At 42.9% G+C, this 17,959-nt stretch overlaps 1 protein-coding gene across 1 annotated transcript in view; it reads left to right on the forward strand.

Moving 5' to 3' along the window:
• The window catches only part of LOC145657007 (NACHT, LRR and PYD domains-containing protein 12-like), a 61,896-nt gene extending 49,729 nt beyond the window's left edge, over nucleotides 1-12,167 (forward strand). The window contains exons 18-19 of the mRNA XM_081711154.1: nucleotides 10,577-10,623; nucleotides 10,905-12,167. Of these exons, the coding sequence (XP_081567280.1) occupies nucleotides 10,577-10,623; nucleotides 10,905-11,443 (586 nt within the window). The 3' untranslated portion in view covers nucleotides 11,444-12,167. The remainder of the gene's footprint in view (nucleotides 1-10,576; nucleotides 10,624-10,904) is intronic.
• The last annotated feature ends 5,792 nt before the right edge of the window (nucleotides 12,168-17,959 follow it).

Raw genomic sequence — 17,959 nt, forward strand, 5'->3', positions numbered from 1 at the left:
TGTAGGTCCAGGTGAGGTCCTCACTGATGTGGGGTGTGTGTGTTGTAGGTCCAGGTGAGGTCCTCACTGATGTGGGGTGTGTGTGTTGTAGGTCCAGGTGATGTCCTCACTGATGTGGGGTGTGTTGTAGGTCCAGGTGAGGTCCTCACTGATGTGGGGTGTGTTGTAGGTCCAGGTGAGGTCCTCACTGATGTGGGGTGTGTGTGTTGTAGGTCCAGGTGAGGTCCTCACTGATGTGGGGTGTGTGTGTTGTAGGTCCAGGTGAGGTCCTCACTGATGTGGGGTGTGTGTGTTGTAGGACCAGGTGATGTCCTCACTGATATGGGGTGTGTTGTAGGTCCAGGTGAGGTCCTCACTGATGTGAACTCCAGGAAGGTGAAGGAGTTTACCTCCATCTCTCCTGTCTGTAGTGGTGTGTGCTGTTGCTTCTCCTTCCTCCTTGGGTCAACAATCATCTTCTTGGTCTTGTCTGCATTCAGGGAGAGATTGTTGTCATGACACCATGTCACCATGTCTGTCACCTCCCTCCTGTATGCTGTCTCATCCAGTGATCAGTCAAACCAGTTTGATGATGCTGGTGTTATACTGGGCAGCCACACAGTCCTGGGGGGTCCCAGTGTTCTCAGTCCTTGTGCTGGATGTACATTGCCAGTTCTGACTGACTGATTCTGTCTGTTAGAAAGTTCAGCCCCCATTTACAGAAGGAGGGTGTGAGTCCAGTGGTGAGTGTTTCAGTCAGTTTGGTTGGGGTGACTGTGTTGACTGCTGAGCTGTAATCAGTGAACAGCACTGGAACATAACTGTCCATGTCCTCCAGATGTGTGAGAGACGTGTGGATGTCAGTGCTGACAGTGTCCTCGGTGCACTGGTTCTGGTGGGCTGTAAACTGGTGGGGTCCTCTGGACAATAACGGACATTACAGTAGTAAGAATATAGACAATAAGGAGCAGAATAAGTAGTGAGATGGAGAAAAATAAATAAAGAAATATGGAACAATAAGCAATTAATGTCTAGTGTGGTTTTCTAGAAGTCCTTGTCTGGTCCCGACGGTGTGCACATGACCGAAACTCTTCCTGTATGAGATCATCCATGAAGGGCAGCGGGGAAGTAGCTGTGTGGGGTGGAGGTGTGGGGGGCTACAACAGGGGGCATCATGGGGTGGTGGGATTAGCCATGGCAGCTGAGACAGTAACGTCATGACATCAGGGGTAGGTGAACCTCAGCAGACAGAGAGACTAGATTATTAGACATGTCCAGGTAGAGGGTGTGTAAAGTAGGAAACTAGGATGTGCAAAGATGGACTTTGGCAGATGTAGCTGTGGCAGCACAACTAAAAGGAACCACAGGCATGATCAACACTCCGCTGCTCTCAGTCAACAAACTAGAGAGACAAAAGAGAGGTGAAGTGACAACATCATCACATCCCAGTTTACCAGAACTCTCAATGCCCAGAACGATGTGTGTGTCTGAAATGGAGAGAGAGAGCGAGAACTATTATCTTTGTGTGTTTGTGTGAGAGAGAGACAGAACTATTATCTGTGTGTGTGTGAGAGAGAGAGAGAGAGAGAGAGAGAGAGAGAGAATTATTATCTGTGTGAGACATAGAGAGACAGAACTATTATCTGTGCGAGAGAGAGAGAGAAAGAGCTACAGAACTATTATCTGTGTGTGAGACAGAGAGAGAGAGAGCAAGAGAGAGAGCGACAGAACTATTATCTGTGTGTGAGACAGAGAGAGACAACTATTATCTGTGTGTGAGACAGAACTTTTCTGTGTGTGAGAGAGAGAGAGAGACAGAACTATTATCTCTGTGTGTGTGTGAGAGAGAGAAACAGAACTGTTATCTGTGTGTGGAACACAGAGAGAGAGAGAGAGAGAGAAAGAGAGAGAGACAGAACGATTACCTGTGTGAGAGAGAGAGAAAGAGAGAGAGAGAGAGAACTAATAACTGTGTGTGTGAGAGAGAGAGAACTAATAACTGTGTGTGTGTGAGAGAGAGAGACAGAACTATTCTCTGTGAGAGAGAGAGAGAGACAGAACTATTATCTTTGTGTGTGTGAGAGAGAGAGAGAGACAGAACTATTTTCCGTGTGAGAGAGAGAGAGACAGAACTATTATTTGTGTGTGAGAGAGAGAGAGAGACAGAACTATTATCTGTGTGTGAGGGAGAGAGAGAGAGAGACAGAACTATTATCTGTGTGTTTGTGAGAGAGAGAGAGAGACAGAACTATTATCTGTTTGTGAGAGAGAGAGAGAGAGAGAGAGAGAGAGAGACAGAACTATTATCTGTTTGTGTGTGTGTGTGTGTGAGAGAGAGAGAGAGAGAGACAGAACTATTTTCCATGTGAGAGAGAGAGAGACAGAACTATTATCTGTGTGTGAGAGAGAGAGAGAGACAGAACTATTATCTGTGTGTTTGTGAGAGAGAGACAGAACTATTATCTGTGTGTGTGTGTGAGAGAGAGACAGAACTATTATCTGTTTGTGAGAGAGAGAGAGAGAGAGAGAGAGAGAGAGAGAGAGACAGAACTATTATCTGTTTGTGTGTGTGTGTGTGAGTGAGAGAGAGAGAGAGAGAGACAACTATTTTCCGTGTGAGAGAGAGAGAGAGACAGAACTATTATCTGTGTGAGAGAGAGAGAGAGACAGAACTATTATCTGTGTGTTTGTGAGAGAGAGAGAGACAGAACTATTATCTGTGTGAGAGAGAGAGAGAGAGACAGAACTATTATCTGTGTGAGAGAGAGAGAGAGACAGAACTATTATCTATATGTGAGAGAGAGAGAGAGAGACAGAACTGTTATCTGTGTGAGAGAGAGAGAGACAGAACTATTATCTGTGTGTGTGAGAGAGAGACAGAACTATTATTCGTGTGAGTGAGAGAGAGAGAGACAGAACTATTATCTGTGTGTGAGAGAGAGAGAGAGAGACAGAACTATTATCTGTGTGTGAGTGTGAGAGAGAGAGAACTATTATCTGTGTGAGAGAGAGAGACAACTATTATCTCTGTGTGTGTGAGAGAGAGAGAGAGAGAGACAGAACTATTATCTGTGTGTGTGTGACAGAGAGAGAGAGAGACAGAACTATTATGTGTGTGTGTGTGTGTGTGTGAGAGAGAGAGAGAGAGAGAGAGAGAGAACTATTATCTGTGTGTTTGTGAGAGAGAGAGACAGAGAGAACTATTTTCCGTGTAAGAGAGAGAGAGAAAGAGAGAGACAGAACTTTTATCTCTGTGTGTGTGAGAGAGAGAGAGAGAGAGAGAGAGAGAGAGAGAGTGACAGAACTATTATCTGTGTGAGAGAGAGAGAGAGACAGAACTATTATCTGTGTGTGAGAGAGAGAGCGAGACAGAACTATTATCCATGTGTGAGAGAGAGAGAGAGACAGAACTATTATCTATGTGTGAGAGAGAGAGAGAGAGACAGAACTATTATCCGTGTGAGAGAGAGAGAGAGAGACAGAACTATTATCTGTGTGTGTGTGAGAGAGAGAGAGAGAGAGAGAGAGAGAGACAGAACTATTATCTGTGTGTGAGAGAGAGAGAGAAACAGAACTGTTATCTTTGTGTGAGAGAGAGAGAGAGAAACAGAACTATTATATGTGTGAGAGAGAGAGAGAGAGAGACAGAACTATTATCTGTGTCTGTTTGAGAGAGAGACAGAACTATTATACATGTGAGAGAGAGAGAGAGAGACAGAACTATTATCCGTGTGTGAGAGAGAGAGAGAGAGACAGAACTATTTTCCGTGTGAGAGAGAGAGAGACAGAACTATTATCTGTGTCTGTTTGAGAGAGAGACAGAACTATTATACATGTGAGAGAGAGAGAGAGAGAGACAGAACTATTATCCGTGTGTGAGAGAGAGAGAGAGAGAGACAGAACTATTTTCCGTGTGAGAGAGAGAGAGAGAGACAGAACTTTTTTCCATGTGAGAGAGAGAGAGAGAGACAGAACTATTATCTGTGTGTGTGAGAGAGAGACAGAGACAGAACTATTATCTGTGTGTGTGTGTGAGAGAGAGAGAGAGAGACAGAACTATTATCTGTGTGTGTGAGAGAGAGAGAGAGAGACAGAACTATTATCCGTGTGAGAGAGAGAGAGCGAGAGACAGAACTATTATCCGTGTGAGAGAGAGAGAGAGAGCGAGAGACAGAACTATTTTCCGTGTGAGATAGAGAGAGAGAGCGAGAGACAGAACTATTTTCCGTGTGAGATAGAGAGAGAGACAGAACTATTATCCGTGTGAGAGAGAGAGAGAGCGAGAGACAGAACTATTATCCGTGTGAGAGAGAGAGCGAGAGACAGAACTATTATCCGTGTGAGAGAGAGAGAGCGAGAGACAGAACTATTATCCGTGTGAGAGAGAGAGAGCGAGACAGAACTATTATCCGTGTGAGAGAGAGAGAGAGAGAGAGAGACAGAACTATTTTCCGTGTGAGAGAGAGAGAGAGAGAGACAGAACTATTTTCCGTGTGAGAGAGAGAGAGACAGAACTATTTTCCGTGTGAGAGAGAGAGAGACAGAACTATTATCCGTGTGAGAGAGAGAGAGACAGAACTGTTATCTGTGTGTGAGAGAGAGAGACAGAACTATTATCTGTGTGAGCCCGAGAGAGAGAGAGAGACAGAACTATTATCTGTGTGAGCCCGAGAGAGAGAGAGAGACAGAACTATTATCCGTGTGAGAGAGAGAGAGAGAGAGACAGAACTATTATCCGTGTGAGAGAGAGAGACAGAACTATTATCTGTGTGTTTGTGAGAGAGAGACAGATAACTATTTTCCGTGTGAGAGAGAGAGAGAGAGAACTATTATCTGTGTGTGAGAGAGAGAGAGAGAGAGAGAGACAGAACTATTATCTGTGTGTGTGTGAGAGAGAGAGAGAGAGAGAGAGAGACAGAACTATTATCTGTGTGCGTGAGAGAGAGAGAGAGACAGAACTATTATCTGTTTGTGAGAGAGAGAGAGAGAGAGAGAGACAGAGAACTATTTTCCGTGTGAGAGAGAGAGAGAGACAGAACTATTATCTGTGTGTGTGAGAGAGAGAGAGAGAGACAGAACAATTATCTGTGTGTGTGTGAGAGAGAGACAGAACTATTATCTGTGTGAGAGAGAGAGAGAGAGACAGAACTATTATCTGTGTGTGTGAGAGAGAGAGAGAGAGAGAGAGACAGTACTATTATCTGTGTGTGTGTGTGAGAGAGAGAGAGAGAGAGAGACAGAACTATTATCTGTGTGTGTGTGAGAGAGAGAGAGAGAGAGAGAGAGAGAGAGAGAGACAGAACTATTATCTGTGTGTGTGAGAGAGAGAGAGAGAGAGACAGAACTATTATCTGTGTGTGTGTGTGTGTGTGTGTGAGAGAGAGAGAGAGACAGAACTATTATCTGTGTGTGTGAGAGAGAGAGAGAGAGACAGTACTATTATCTGTGTGTGTGTGTGTGTGTGTGAGAGAGAGAGAGAGAGAGAGAGAACTATTATCTGTGTGTGAGAGAGAGAGAGAGAGACAGTACTATTATCTGTGTGTGTGTGAGAGAGAGAGAGAGAGACAGAACTATTATCTGTGTGTGTGAGAGAGAGAGAGAGACAGAACTATTATCTGTGTGTGTGAGAGAGAGAGAGAGAGAGAGAGACAGAACTATTATCTGTGTGTGTGAGAGAGAGAGAGAGAGAGAGAGACAGTACTATTATCTGTGTGTGTGTGTGTGTGTGTGTGTGTGTGTGTGTGTGTGAGAGAGAGAGAGAGAGAGAGAGACAGAACTATTTTCCGTGTGAGAGAGAGAGAGACAGAACTATTTTCCATGTGAGAGAGAGAGAGACAGAACTATTATTTGTGTGTGTGTGAGAGAGAGACAGAACTATTATCTGTGTGTGAGAGAGAGAGAGAGAGAGACAGAACTATTATCCGTGTGAGAGAGAGAGAGACAGAACTATTATCTGTGTGTGAGAGAGAGAGAGAGAGAGCGACAGAACTATTATCTGTGTGTGAGAGAGAGAGAGAGACAGAACTATTATCTGTGTGTGTGAGAGAGAGAGAGAGAGAGCGACAGAACTATTATCTGTGTGTGAGAGAGAGAGAGAGAGACAGAACTATTATCTGTGTGTGTGAGAGAGAGACAGAACTATTATCTCTCTGTGAGAGAGAGAGAGAGAGAGAGCGGCAGAACTATTATCCGTGTGAGAGAGAGAGAGACAGAACTATTATCTGTGTGTGAGAGACAGAGAGACAGAACTATTATCTGTGTGTGTGTGAGAGAGAGAGACAGAACTATTATCTGTGTGTGAGAGAGAGAGAGAGAGAGAGACAGAACAATTATCTGTGTGTGAGAGAGAGAGAGAGACAGAACTATTATCTGTGTGTGAGAGAGAGAGAGAGACAGAACTATTATCCGTGTGAGAGAGAGAGAGACAGAACTATTATCTGTGTGAGAGAGAGAGAGACAGAACTATTATCTGTGTGTGAGAGAGAGAGAGACAGAACTATTATCTGTGTGTGTGTGTGAGAGAGAGAGAGACAGAACTATTATCTGTGTGTGAGAGAGAGAGAGAGAGACAGAACTATTATCCGTGTGAGAGAGAGAGAGAGACAGAACTATTATCTGTGTGAGAGAGAGAGAGAGACAGAACTATTATCTTTGTGTGAGAGAGAGATAGAGAGAGACAGAACTATTATCTGTGTGTGTGAGAGAGAGAGAGAGCGACAGAACTATTATCTGTGTGAGAGAGAGAGAGAGCGACAGAACTATTATCTGTGTGTGAGAGAGAGAGAGAGAGAGAGACAGAACTATTATCTGTGTGTGTGAGAGAGAGAGACAGAACTATCATCTGTGTGTGTGTGTGTGTGTGAGAGAGAGAGAGAGAGAGAGAGAGAGAGAGACAGAACTATTATCTCTGTGTGAGAGAGAGCGACAGAACTATTATCTGTGTGTTTGTGAGAGAGAGAGAGAGAGAGAGAGACAGAACTATTATCTGTGTGTGTGAGAGAGAGAGAGACAGAACTATTATCTGTGTGAGCCCGAGAGAGAGAGAGGGAGAGAGAGAGACAGAACTATTATCTGTGAGACAGAGAGAGAGAGAGAGAGAGAGCGACAGAACTATTATCTGTGTGTGAGAGAGAAAGAGAGACAGAACTATTATCTGTGTGTGTGTGTGTGAGAGAGAGAGAGAACTATTATCTGTCTGTGAGAGAGAGAGAGAGAAAGCGAGAGAGACAGAACTATTATCTCTGTGTGTGTGTGAGAGAGAGAGACAGAACTATTATCTGTGTGTGTGAGAGAGAGAGAGAACTATTATCTGTGTGTGTGTGTGTGTGTGAGAGAGAGAGAGAGACAGAACTATTTTCCGTGTGAGAGAGAGAGAGACAGAACTATTATCCGTGTGAGTGAGAGAGAGAGAGAGAGAGACAGAACTATTATCTGTGTGTGTGAGAGAGAGAGAGAGAGCGACAGAACTATTATCTGTGTGTGAGAGAGAGAGAGAGAGAGAGACAGAACTATTATCTGTGTGTGTGAGAGAGAGACAGAACTATTATCTCTCTGTGAGAGAGAGAGAGAGAGAGAGAGCGGCAGAACTATTATCTGTGTGTGAGAGACAGAGAGACAGAACTATTATCTGTGTGTGTGTGTGAGAGAGAGAGACAGAACTATTATCTGTGTGTGAGAGAGAGAGAGAGAGAGAGAGACAGAACTATTATCTGTGTGTGAGAGAGAGAGAGACAGAACTATTATCTGTGTGTGAGAGAGAGAGAGAGAGAGAGACAGAACTATTATCTGTCTGTGAGAGAGAGAGAGAGAAAGCGAGAGAGACAGAACTATTATCTCTGTGTGTGTGTGAGAGAGAGAGAGAGAACTATTATCTGTGTGTGTGTGTGTGTGTGTGAGAGAGAGAGAGAGAGAGAGAGAGAGAGAGAGAGAGAGAGAGACAGAACTATTTTCCGTGTGAGAGAGAGAGAGACAGAACTATTATCCGTGTGAGTGAGAGAGAGAGAGAGAGAGAGAGAGAGACAGAACTATTATCTGTGTGTGTGAGAGAGAGAGAGAGCGACAGAACTATTATCTGTGTGTGTGAGAGAGAGAGACAACTATTATCTGTGTGTGAGAGAGAGAGAGAGAGAGCGACAGAACTATTATCCGTGTGTTTGTGAGAGAGAGAGAGCGACAGAACTATTATCTGTGTGTGAGAGAGAGAGAAAGAGAGAGAGAGACAGAACTATTATCTCTGTGTGAGAGAGAGAGAGAGAGAGAGAGACAGAACTATTATCCGTGTGAGAGAGAGAGAGACAGAACTATTATCTGTGTGTGTGTGAGAGAGAGACAGAACTATTATCTGTGTGTGAGAGAGAGAGCGAGACAGAACTATTATCTGTGTGTGTGAGAGAGAGAGACAGAACTATTATCTGTGTGTGTGAGAGAGAGAGAGACAGAACTATTATCTGTGTGTGTGTGTGTGTGTGTGTGTGTGTGTGTGTGTGTGTGTGTGTGTGTGTGAGAGAGAGAGAGAGAGAGAGAGACAACTATTTTCCGTGTGAGAGAGAGAGAGACAGAACTATTTTCCGTGTGAGAGAGAGAGAGACAGAACTATTATCTGTGTGTGTGTGAGAGAGAGACAGAACTATTATCTGTGTGTGTGAGAGAGAGAGAGAGCGACAGAACTATTATCTGTGTGTGAGAGAGAGAGAGAGAGACAGAACTATTATCTGTGTGTGAGAGAGAGAGACAGAACTATTATCTGTGTGTGTGTGTGTGTGTGTGTGTGTGTGAGAGAGAGAGAGAGAGAGAGAGAGACAGAACTATTATCTCTGCGTGAGAGAGAGAGCGACAGAACTATTATCCGTGTGAGAGAGATAGAGAGAGACAGAACTATTATCTGTGTGTTTGTGAGAGAGAGAGAGAGCGACAGAACTATTATCTGTGTGTGAGAGAGAGAGAGAGAGAACTATTATCTGTGTGTGTGAGAGAGAGAGACAGAACTATTATCTGTGTGTGTGTGAGAGAGAGACAGAACTATTATCTCTCTGTGAGAGAGAGAGAGAGAGCGGCAGAACTATTATCTGTGAGAGAGAGAGAGAGACAGAACTATTATCCGTGTGAGAGAGAGAGAGACAGAACTATTATCTGTGTGTGTGTGAGAGAGAGACAGAACTATTATCTGTGTGTGAGAGAGAGAGAGAGAGAGACAGAACTATTATCTGTGAGACAGAGAGAGAGAGAGACAGACAGAACTATTATCTGTGTGTGTGTGTGTGTGTGTGTGTGTGTGTGTGTGTGTGTGTGTGTGTGTGTGTGTGTGAGAGAGAGAGAGACAGAACTATTATCCGTGTGAGAGAGAGAGAGAACTTTTATCTGTGTGTGTGTGTGTGAGAGAGAGAGACAGAACTATTATCCGTGTGAGAGAGAGAGAGAGATAGGACTATTATCTTTGTGTGTGAGAGAGAGAGAGAGAGAGAGAGAGAGAGACAGAACTATTATCTGTGTGAGCCCGAGAGAGAGAGAGAGAGACAGAACTATTATCCGTGTGAGAGAGAGAGAGAGACAGAACTATTATATGTGTGTTTGTGAGAGAGAGAGAGAGAGCGACAGAACTATTATCTGTGTGTGTGAGAGAGAGAGAGAGAGACAGAACTATTATCTGTGTGTGTGTGAGAGAGAGAGAACTATTATCCGTGTGTGAGAGAGAGAGAGAGAGAACTATTATCTGTGTGTGTGAGAGAGAGAGAGAGAGGGAGAGACAGAACTATTATCTGTGTGAGCCCGAGAGAGAGAGAGAGAGAGAGAGACAGAACTATTATCTGTGTGAGCCCGAGAGAGAGAGAGAGAGAGAGAGAGAGAGAGAGAGAGAGGGAGAGAGAGAGACAGAACTATCATCTGTGAGAGAGAGAGAGAGAGAGCGACAGAACTATTATCTGTGTGTGAGAGAGAGAGAGAGAGAGACAGAACTATTATCTTTGTGTGAGAGAGAGAGAGAGAGATAGAGAGAGACAGAACTATTATCTGTGTGTGAGAGAGAGAGAGAGAGCGACAGAACTATTATCTGTGTGAGAGAGAGAGAGAGCGACAGAACTATTATCTGTGTGTGTGTGAGAGAGAGAGAGAGAGAGAGAGAGAGAGAGACAGAACTATTATCTGTGAGAGAGAGAGAGAGTCAGAACTATTATCCGTGTGAAAGAGAGAGAGATAGGACTATTATCTTTGTGTGTGAGAGAGAGAGAGAGAGAGAGAGAGAGAGAGACAGAACTATTATCTGTGAGACAGAGAGAGAGAGAGAGAGAGAGAGAGCGACAGAACTATTATCTGTGTGAGAGAGAGAGAGAGAGAGACAGAACTTATCTGTCTGTGAGAGAGAGAGAGACAGAACTATTATCTGTCTGTGAGAGAGAGAGAGAGACAGAACTATTATCTGTGAGAGAGAGAGAGAGACAGAACTATTATCTTTGTGTGTGTGTGAGAGAGAGACAGAACTATTATCTGTGTGTGAGAGAGAGAGAGAGAGACAGAACTATTATCTGTGTGTGAGAGAGAGAGAGACAGAACTATTATCTGTGTGTGTGTGTGTGTGTGTGTGTGTGTGTGTGTGTTTCTTTAGGGTGGAGCGCGCAGGGGAGATGAGAATCAAACCAGGACTAAGAAAATGTAAGAAGTAAATGTACACACACACACACACACACACACACACACACACACACACAGACTCACACACACACAGACTCACACACACACAGACTCACACACAGACAGACTCACACACAGACAGACTCACACACAGACAGACTCACACACAGACAGACTCACACACAGACAGACTCACACACAGACTCACACACAGACACACACACAGACACACACACAGACACACACACAGACACACACACAGTATTTGTGATCTCTCCTCTAATGTGTCTTCTTGTGTGCAGATGTGTGTGATCTCACACTGGACCCAAACACAGCACACACACATCTCTCTCTGTCTGAGGGGAACAGAAAGGTGACGCGTGTGTGGCAGCAGCAGTCGTATCCTGATCATCCAGAGAGATTTGATGTCTGTAAGCAGGTTGTGTGTAGAGAGAGTCTGACTGGACGCTGTTACTGGGAGGTTGAGTGGAGTGGGGGAGGGGCTGATATATCAGTGACATATAAAGGAATCAGCAGGAAAGGACTCAGTGATGACTGTTGGTTTGGATGTAATGTAAAGTCCTGGAGTCTGAGCTGCTCTGATAACAGATACACTGTCTGGCACAATAATAAGGGAACTGACATCTCTGCCCCCTCCAGCTCCAACAGAGTAGGAGTGTATCTGGACTGGCCCGCCGGCACTCTGTCCTTCTACAGCGTCTCCTCTCACACACACACACACACACACTTACACACACTCCACTCCACATTCACTCAGCCCCTCTATGCAGGGTTTAGGGTTTATTATAACTCCTCAGTGTGTGTGTGTGAGCTAGAATAGCCTCCTGTGTCCTGGAGGAACACCTGAGTCTGCAGGGAAACACACAACTGGTGGACATCATACACACATGCCTGCTGAGTATAAAACACACACACACACACACACACACACACACACACACACACACACACACACACACATACACACTTTGCTCTTTCTCTCACACACACACTCGCACTCTACACCTCTCTTGCACGCGCGCACACACACTCACACAAAATACACCCTTATCTCTCACACACACTCCTCTACACACACAACTAGTGGACATCATCATACACACATTTCCTTACACATACACACACACCTCTCTCTTTCTCTCTGCCACACACACACACACACACACACACACACACCTCTCTTTCTCTCTGCCACACACACACACACACTTTGCTCTTTCTCTCACACACAAACACACTCTGCACTTCTCTCTTCACACATGCGCGCGTGCGCACACACACACACACACACACACACACACACACACACACACACACTACACCCTTGTGTGTGTGTGTCTCTCTCTCACACAGACACACACACAAAATACCACAAAATACACCTGTATCTTTCTCACACACATACACAGCTCTCTCTCACACACACTCTTACACACACTACACTTCCTTCTCACACACACACACTACAAGTCTCTTACACAAACGTATGCACGCACACACACACACACACACACACACACACACACACAAGTGTCTTACACAAACGTATGCACACACACACACACAAAACACCTCTCTCTCTCTCTCTCTTTCTCTCTCTCTCTCACACACACACACACACACAAAATACACCTGTAACTTTCTCTCATACACATACACACACACACACACACTTCTCACACATACACGCTACACATCTCTCTCTGTCATTCACTCTATACCTCTCACTCTCTTTCACACACACACACACACACACACACACACACACACACACACACACACACACACACACACTCACACAGACACTTTAAACCTCTCCCTCTCTCTCTCTCACACACACAATAAATGATGTTCAAATAATAGACTGAGCTGCAGTTGATTTCTGTACATATGACATAAATACTGTTCTACAAGTTACACATGCTGTGGAATCATAACCTCACTGTGTTAAACTCTGTACAAATCTACACATTAAAGGTGGAAATCTTTGGAAACTGAAAGGTTTTTCATTTTGTTTTCTGAGTGTTGGAGTGATACAGATACAGATGTTGTACACAGTATGAGTGAAATGTATTATAGAAATGTATTGTAAATATTTGAGATGAAATATTATTCTTATAATATGTTACTAGAGTTTAAGTACAATGTTTATCTAGCCAGAAAAGTCTGTATATTTGATTGAAGTAGGTAAAACAAAAGTAGATTAAGAGAAAAATAACATACCTGTGATTATTTTTGTGGAGAGACTTCCATGTTGTTTTGGAGGGAAAAGAAACCATAGTGTGTTAAAGGGGACTTTTATGGGGAATATGCCTGCCCAAAGACAGGAAGTGACATCACCTCATTTGCTGTTTTTCCATATTTAAGTTTTTAAGGGAAAATTCAAGAGTGATGTTTTGAAGTTGATTGATATTGGAGAATTTATGATTGCTGGACTTTTATTCTTGTAAATGCTAAACTTTCCTTTTTCGAACATTTTTGTATGTTTTTGATGGGATGTGGTTTTTCTTTTGCACTGGAGCACTGGGAGCCAATAAAAACCTTTTCTTTTGTATCCACTTGGAGTGCTTAATGTTACTGCCAGATATTACTGCATTACAGTAGTCCAATCTTGATGTAATAAATGCATGGACCATCTTTTCTGCATCATGTGAGGAGAGTGTTTGATTTAAATTGTGCATGTGCTCATTATACCAAGGTACTAATTTTTTGTCCCTAATGATTGTATTCTTAAGTGGAGCAACATCATTAAAGGTGCACAGGAACACCACAAACAAAGCACACGGGGCAGAGCTGGGCAGAGATCTATTAATAATAAAGACAGAAACAAGGGCAGTTAAATTCCAAACATATCATTCTAAAGGTCTGGAGTACCAAGAGCTGAGCAAAGAGAACAGTGCCCTCACTCAGCTGGTCCGGAAATACAGTTCAGCATTAACACAGTAACACTACACTAACACACACTAACGCTACACATGCTGAGGACCAGAAAATAACAGCAAACCTAATCAGAATTACAAACAACATCACTTATTGGGAAACTCAATCAAAATGTTATCTGGCCCTAAATCAAAAGTACAGTGTGGCAGATTACCTAAGAACACTGTCTGATCCAAAACTGAGGTCCACCCTGACCAAGTACAGACTCAGTGACCACCGCCTGGCCATAGAGACCAGCAGACATAAACAGTCCTGTTTACCTGAAGAGCAGAGACTGTGTCAGCAGTGCCAGGACTATAAGACCCAGATAAAGCTGCACTTTCTGAATGAATGTACAACATTTAGACAGATTAGAACTAAATTCTTTAAAAAAATTAGCCACGTATTTAAAAATCTCCCTGATGAGGAGAAGCTGCCGTATGTTGTTGGTGAACATAAAGATTCAGCACACTGGCAGCGCTGTACATTGACTCCTGCCACAGTCTGAGGGACAGTGAGGGACCAAGTCAGATACCAGAGACACAGAGACATTATTATTATTATTATTATTATTATTATTATTATTATTATTGGCATTATTATTATTGGTATTATTATTATTATTGGTATTATTATTGGTATTATTATTATTATTATTATTATTGGTATTATTATTATTGGTATTATTATTATTATTGGTATTATTATTGGTATTATTATTGGGTGTGTTGTAGTTCTATTATTATTGTTGTTGTTACTAATATTGTAAGCGGTTATAATATTGTTGTTGTCATCTGTTGTTAGTGTTAATGTCTTTATCAAAGCTTTGGCAAGAGAGAGGGAGATGCACACGGGGACCCAGACTCCTGATGGAGGGAGGGAGAGAGAGAGAGAGAGAGAGAGAGAGAGAGAGAGAGAGAGAGAGGGAGGGAAGGAGGGTCACACTGTGACAGACTCTGAATGGAGGGAGAGAGTCTCCACTTCTCCATCTGGAGTTCTGGTCTCCTCCCTCCCTCTCCCTACATCCATAGTCCTGTACGGCCCTCCCTCTCATTTCTCTCTCTCTCTCCCTCTCTCTCTCTCTCTCTCTCTCTCTCTCTCTCTCTCTCTCTCTTTCCATCTGGAGTTTGGGTCCCTATGCGGCTCACCCTCTTTCTCTCTCTCCCTCTATTTCTCTCTCTCACTCCATCTGGAGTCTGGGTCGCCATGCGGCCCTCCATCTCTCTCTCTCTCTCCATCTTTCTCTTTCCATGCGGAGTCTGGGTGCCTGTGCGCACATCCCTCTCTCTGTTCCACTGTCTCTCCCTCAGTCTGGAGAGAGAGAGAGAGAGAGAGAGAGAGAGAGAGAGAGAAAGAAAGAGCAGCTTGGAAACCTGAACTCAAGATGAAGAAGAGGAGAGAAAGAGAGAGAGAGAGAGAGAGAGAGAGAGAGAGAGAGGGAGAGAGCCCTATGGGGACCCAGATGGAGAAGGACAGAGAGAAATTTTCAGATTTCTCAATAAACTTTATTAAACAATTATATACAAGCACATTCAAACACACCATACAATTTCAAAAAGGAAAAAGAAAATTTAAAGAAACACCAAAATCCACTCCCTCATCTTTCACAAAACATCACTGTAACCCCAAATATTTTCAAAAGTAGTCATATCATTCATAGCAGAATAAAACGTAAAATCTAACATTATACGACTCTTCACCACCTTTACAATACTACTGTCACTCTGACCCTCAAACACTTCCTACTGAGCCACACTGCCAACTTATTAAATTCAGAAGTTGACATTGTGCTTTCTTCTTCTGTGTGTAATTATACCCACAAATAAAGAGTGCTTCCTTTTGTGAGACTGTCATTGTTCAGCACATCCTTTCCACCCACAGACCAGAAGGATTTGTAAAACTCCACTGGCAGTCCATCAATACCTGGGGCTTTCCCACCCTCCATGCTCTGAAGGGGAACCTGCAACTCCACCAGGGACATTGGCCTCTCGAGACCCAATACAGCCTCTTCTTCTACCTGAGGGGAACCATCTAAGTAAATATTTTCCAACTCCTGGTATGATCTATATTTGCTGGTATACAGCGTAGTTTAAACTGTGCTGCTCTTCTTCAAATCTCCACAGGATCTGAGAGTACAGTACCAGACTTCAAGGCATGTATCCATCTGCTCTGACCATGTTTATGCTCTAAACCAAAGAAAAACTTGGACAGAGAGTACATCTGTGTCATGTTCTGAAAAGGAGAACATACCAGGGCCCCCTGTACCTTTACCCCAAGCAGGTCAGCTAGTTTCGTTTTTTGTTTTTTTTTTACTTTAAGAGCATCAATATCCTCCACTACAAATAGTGGAACCCAGCTGTTGGGAAGGGGCAGAGCCACGCCCCCAGACATGACACAGCCACGCCCCCAGACATGGTACTGTTGTGACTAAGGAAGGCTTTACCTTCTCACTCTCTCGGCCAGTCTGCTTCATTCTGTCTATCACTATAGAGCAAAATCTACATTATTTCCTTTAAATTTGATTAACTGAAAAAACTGTGTTCTTTTATTCACATCCCCGGCCCCATTAAGTGTTGCCACACCGCACACACTCATTTTGAAAATGAACATTAAATCTAAACAAAAAAGTGACACAAAAATTAAGCAATCTTCTTACCTTCATCGTTAAGTTGCAGGTTTAGATCAGTAAAACCTTCCTCCTATAAATTGCTTCTCAAACACTGAAAAGACTGTATAAATCCTGCCAGATCTGGAAAGTCCTCTTCTACCCGAACCCCTTTTGCATGTTTTGTATTTTCCAAGAATGTTCTGATCATTTTCAAAGTACACATTTCTCGAGGTCCACAGGGCTGTTAATACAAGGAAATATTTCTTTCCTGATATCATTCTGACACACAGGTAAACAGGAATGGAAAAGACCTCCTGCAGCTCTGACAAAATCTGGGTCTGTACATTGTCAACAGTAGGTTATGAGGCGACTCTTTGGGGAGATCCACCTTTTGCTCACCTCTTGGCAATACAGGGGATTACATGATAACAGATTTAGATCCTTTCTCTCTCAGTACATTCACTGTAAAGCTACTAACCTCTCTGTCTGATCACAGCCAAATCACTGTGTTCATTAGTAGGACAGAGACTAACAGTGCTGCACCCACACTGACCAGTCAGCTGTTTAATATCAGGAGACGATACAGATGGGCCCAAAACAGCACAGAGGAGTTCCAGAAAGCAATCAACTCTCAAGAAATTCAAACACTTTTAGACACATTTCTTGAACACTCTCAATAAATCTAAATAAGAAGAATTGGCTTTTCAAAACACATATTGGATAACACATATTAAATCTCTTTACAATCAATTACTCAAAAATACAAGACCTGAACAAAAGCATATAACTGAAAAATTTAATATATTAGAACTACCAATAAAAGACTTCTAGAATCCCTTGGACTCACCCATTACTGAGCAGGAACTTAGAAATCAAATTTCTATTCTTAAAACCAAAAAAAAGCAAGTGTGTCTGATGGCATTTGAAATGAAATGATTAAACACAGAAGTATAAAATTCCTGAAAAAGACCAAAAGCATCATTTTCCAAAAAGAGCCAGATCTCAAGCAAACACACCACACAAGTTTCACATTATGGACACAAACGCTAGAAACCTGTACAAATTATAATTACTCAGGATTAAAGATTATTTCAACTGGAAACTTCAATCCAGCAGCCAGTCAACTGAGAGAGAAAGCAAGCAGGGCATTCTATGCAATCAAACGTCAAATTCACATTCAAATACCAATTTAAATGTGGCTCAAAATATTCCAGTCTATTATACAACCAATTCTGCTATATGGTTGTGAAGTGTGAGGGCTACTCATAATGGAACAAACACCCAGCTGAAATTATGCACTCTGAATTCTGTAAAAATATCCTGAAAGTGCACAGGAAAACAACAAATAATGCCTATACAGCTGAATCAGGCCAATTTACACTATTATTTCAAATTCAAAAAAGGATTATTGAATATTGGCTATACTTAAAAAATGCTCACTACTACTGGTACCACTATAAAGCCCTGCAGTGCCAAGATATGAGCAGACAAAAGAATCCCCTCACACAGCTGGCCCTGACACTGAGTTCATTAACAAACACTAACACTGTAGCAGACCAGGACCAGTCTGAAATACAAACAATCAGACCAAACCAAATGATAACACTACAGAAAACCCGTTGGAACACACAAACACAAGCTCAAAGCAAAATGCACTGTTATCTGACCCTAAAATGTCAGTACACTGTAGCAGACTACCTGTACAAAGTGAATGACATTAAACACAGAAACACGTTGACAAAGTACAGACTCGAGGAACACAACCTGCCCATCCAGACCAGCCAATGTAAGTCATGCAGTCTGCAGAAG

This window comes from Electrophorus electricus, chromosome 1, assembly GCF_041902795.1.
Source record: "Electrophorus electricus isolate QZ-2024a chromosome 1, ASM4190279v1, whole genome shotgun sequence".
NCBI classification, from domain to species: Eukaryota; Metazoa; Chordata; class Actinopteri; order Gymnotiformes; family Gymnotidae; genus Electrophorus; species Electrophorus electricus.